This window comes from Mus pahari, chromosome 1 (genome assembly GCF_900095145.1).
Source record: "Mus pahari chromosome 1, PAHARI_EIJ_v1.1, whole genome shotgun sequence".
Classification (NCBI taxonomy): domain Eukaryota; kingdom Metazoa; phylum Chordata; class Mammalia; order Rodentia; family Muridae; genus Mus; species Mus pahari.
Window position 1 is genome coordinate 114,642,132 of NC_034590.1, and position 3,269 is coordinate 114,645,400.

The 3,269-nt window shown below is 49.2% G+C and overlaps 1 protein-coding gene across 1 annotated transcript; it reads left to right on the forward strand.

The window, feature by feature from the left end:
• Positions 1-1,930: 1,930 nt before the first annotated feature.
• Positions 1,931-2,902, forward strand: Mrgprd (MAS related GPR family member D). The gene has a single exon (XM_021188262.1). It carries the CDS (start codon positions 1,931-1,933, stop codon positions 2,900-2,902), a length of 972 nt encoding a protein of 323 aa, XP_021043921.1.
• Positions 2,903-3,269: the final 367 nt, after the last annotated feature.

The window sequence follows — 3,269 nt, forward strand, 5'->3', positions numbered from 1 at the left end:
TTCCCAACACCCATGCCAGGTGACTCACAACCATTTGTGTAAGTCCAGTTTGAGGGACTCTGACACCATCTTCCTGGCCTCTATAGGCACCCACAAATGTCACACACACACTGCAGTGAATTTTATACTGACAAGCGGGGACCCAGAAGACAAGAATACTTTACATATTATTAACACATTACACTGCTCAGTGGTGCTCAAGCTGGGTGAATGCCTGACTAGACTGAAACAAGAATAGTTGGATTTGGAGCTCTGTTTTGGAGCTCTGAAGTCCAGTCACACGTATGCAGAAATGACCAGACAGATGGTTTTACGTTCTGCCAAGCCTACAAAGAAAGTGGATCTCACAGGATACAAACTGTTCTGGAAGGCGGAGGAGCAGCCACATCTCCAAGGCATTTTACAACCACAATAACAACAGACAGAAGCAGCAGCAGGAGTGGAGCCACGCACTGGAGATCTTTATCTCTGAGCGAGGACGAAGGGGTTTGGAACAAGAGCAGGTCACTGTCGGTGCAAGTGACACATGCTGCCTTCTCTGCCATTGGGAAGCCGAGGCAGGGGGAGCAGGGGTTCTAAACCAGCCTGGGTTCCATGATACCCTGTCTCACAAAAACAAAAACAAAAACAAAAACCATATCACACTAGGTAAAAGGAGGAGGAGGAAAGGGGGTGGGAGAAGTAGACTGGAGAGATGCCTCCGTGGTTTAGAGCACTTGCTGTTACTGCAGAAGACCTGGCTTTAGTCCCCAGCACCCACATGGCAGCTCACAGCAATAATTCCAGTTCCAGGAAGTGTGACATCCTCCTCTGACCTCCATAGGCACTGCATGTGTCTGGTACACACATACATGCAGGCAAAACATCCATGTTCTTAAAATAAAAAGAATTTTTAAAATGATGAAACTAGGTCGAGTATGATGTAATCCTAACTCTTGGGATGCTGAGGCAGGAGGATCAGGAATTCAAGTGCATCCTTAGCTACACTGGGAATGTGAAGCCAGTCTGGGCTACATGAGACCCTGTCTCAAAAAAAAAAAGAAGAGAGAGAGAGAGAGAGAGAGAGAGAAAGAGAGAGAGAGAGAGAGAGGGGGGGGGAACAAAGGGAACCAGGTGGTGGTGGCACAGTCCTTTAATTCCAGCACACAGATGGCAGAGGCAGGAGGATCTCTGAGTTCAAGTCCAGCCTGGTCTACATAGTGACTTTGAGACCATAACTGCCAAAGGAGCTCTGATTGGCTGGCCTCCATCCAGGCTAAGCTATCAAGAAAGCCACCTGAGACACTTGATACATAGGACGCAACTTAAAATACCAGGTATGAAATATCCAGTATATGCATAAACCTAATTGGATGCCCCTACCCCACCTAATCTGTTTTTGTTTTGTTTTTTTTTTGTTTGTCTTAAAAATGTCCTGTTTTGGGGCTGGTGAGATGGTTCAGCGGGTAAGGGCACCCAACTGCTCTTCCAAAGGTGCAGAGTTCAAATCCCAGCAACCACATGGTGGCTCACAACCATCCTTAACAAGATCTGACTCCCTCTTCTGGAGTGTCTGAAGACAGCTACAGTGTGCTTACATATAATAAATAAATAAATAAACAAACAAACAAACAAAAAAAAAAATGTCCTGTTTTGCCCTCTGGTAACAAACACGTTTTGGATCTCAAGCCCAACCATCTTCCTGATATATTAGCCTCTGAATAAAGATACTTTTTGCTGACTTGAACTTGGTTTCATGGCAGATTATTCCCAAATTCTTGGACTCTAACAGGAGAAGAAAAGAAAGAAAATAAAAAGAAACTCGAGCTGGCAGAGAGATGGAGTGTATGTAGAGGTGGAGTGCCTGGTCCTGTGGTAGATTCAGGCACAGTGGGAGCCCCACTAGACCATAACACAGAATTTAACATGGGTTCTTCTTCTGCCCATAGGAATGAACTCCACTCCTGACAGCAGCCCAGCTCCAGGTCTGACCATTAGTCCCACCATGGACCTTGTGACCTGGATCTACTTCACAGTGACATTCCTGGCCATGGCCACCTGTGTGTGTGGGATGGCGGGCAACTCCATGGTGATTTGGCTACTGAGCTGCAACAGCATGCAGAGGTCTCCCTTCTGCATCTATGTGCTCAACTTGGCGGTGGCCGACTTCCTCTTCTTGTTCTGCATGGCCTCCATGCTCAGCCTGGAAACAGGTCCCCTGCTCACAGCCAATGCTTCTGCCAAAGTCTACGAAGGGATGAAGAGAATCAAGTACTTTGCCTATACAGCAGGCCTGAGCCTGCTGACGGCCATCAGCACCCAGCGCTGCCTCTCCGTGCTTTTCCCCATCTGGTATAAGTGCCGCCGGCCCCAGCACCTGTCATCGGTGGTATCTGGTGCACTCTGGGCACTGGCCTTCCTGATGAACTTCCTGGCTTCTTTCTTCTGTGTCCCATTCTGGCATCCCAACAAACACCAGTGCTTCAAGGTGGACATTGTTTTCAACAGTCTTATCCTGGGGATCTTCATGCCGGTCATGGTCCTGACCAGCATCATCCTCTTCATCCGGGTGCAGAAGAACAGCCTGATTCAGAGACGGCGACCCCGGCGACTGTTCGTGGTCATCCTGACTTCCGTCCTTGTCTTCCTCACCTGTTCTCTGCCCTTGGGCATCAACTGGTTCTTACTCTATTGGGTGAATGTGAAACGGGATGTAAGGCTCCTGTATATCTGCGCATCACGCTTCTCTTCGTCTTTGAGCAGCAGTGCCAACCCGGTCATTTACTTCCTCGTGGGCAGCCAGAAGAGCCACCGGCTGCAGGAGTCCCTGGGTGCTGTGCTGGGGCGGGCACTGCAGGATGAGCCTGAGCCTGAGCCAGAGGGCAGGGAGACACCATCCACGTGTACTAATGATGGGATCTGAAGGGAGCCCACCCAGGACCTCCTCCAAAGCCCCGCCCAGCTCTTCCCTAAAAGTACCCAGCAAGCCTGCAATGCAAAGGCCTTGCACCTCAAAATGTTTGAATCACTTTCCTCTCTGCCAGGGAGGTCCACGACTATCACCTTGCATTCCTAATCTAAACTAAGAGGTGAGGCACTATGTCTTTCTGTTTTACCTGTTTAGACACAGATCCTAACTTTGGGTCCCATCATGGGCAAGGGCCGTGAGTCTGCCAATGGAGAGAGTGTCTCATGCAGGTGGAAAAGGTCTTTCCTAGCCCCCTTGTCTCCCTGAGGTGGCATCTGTCCTAGCTTCACTTCTGTTGCTGTAACAGGTTCCCTGACAAAAG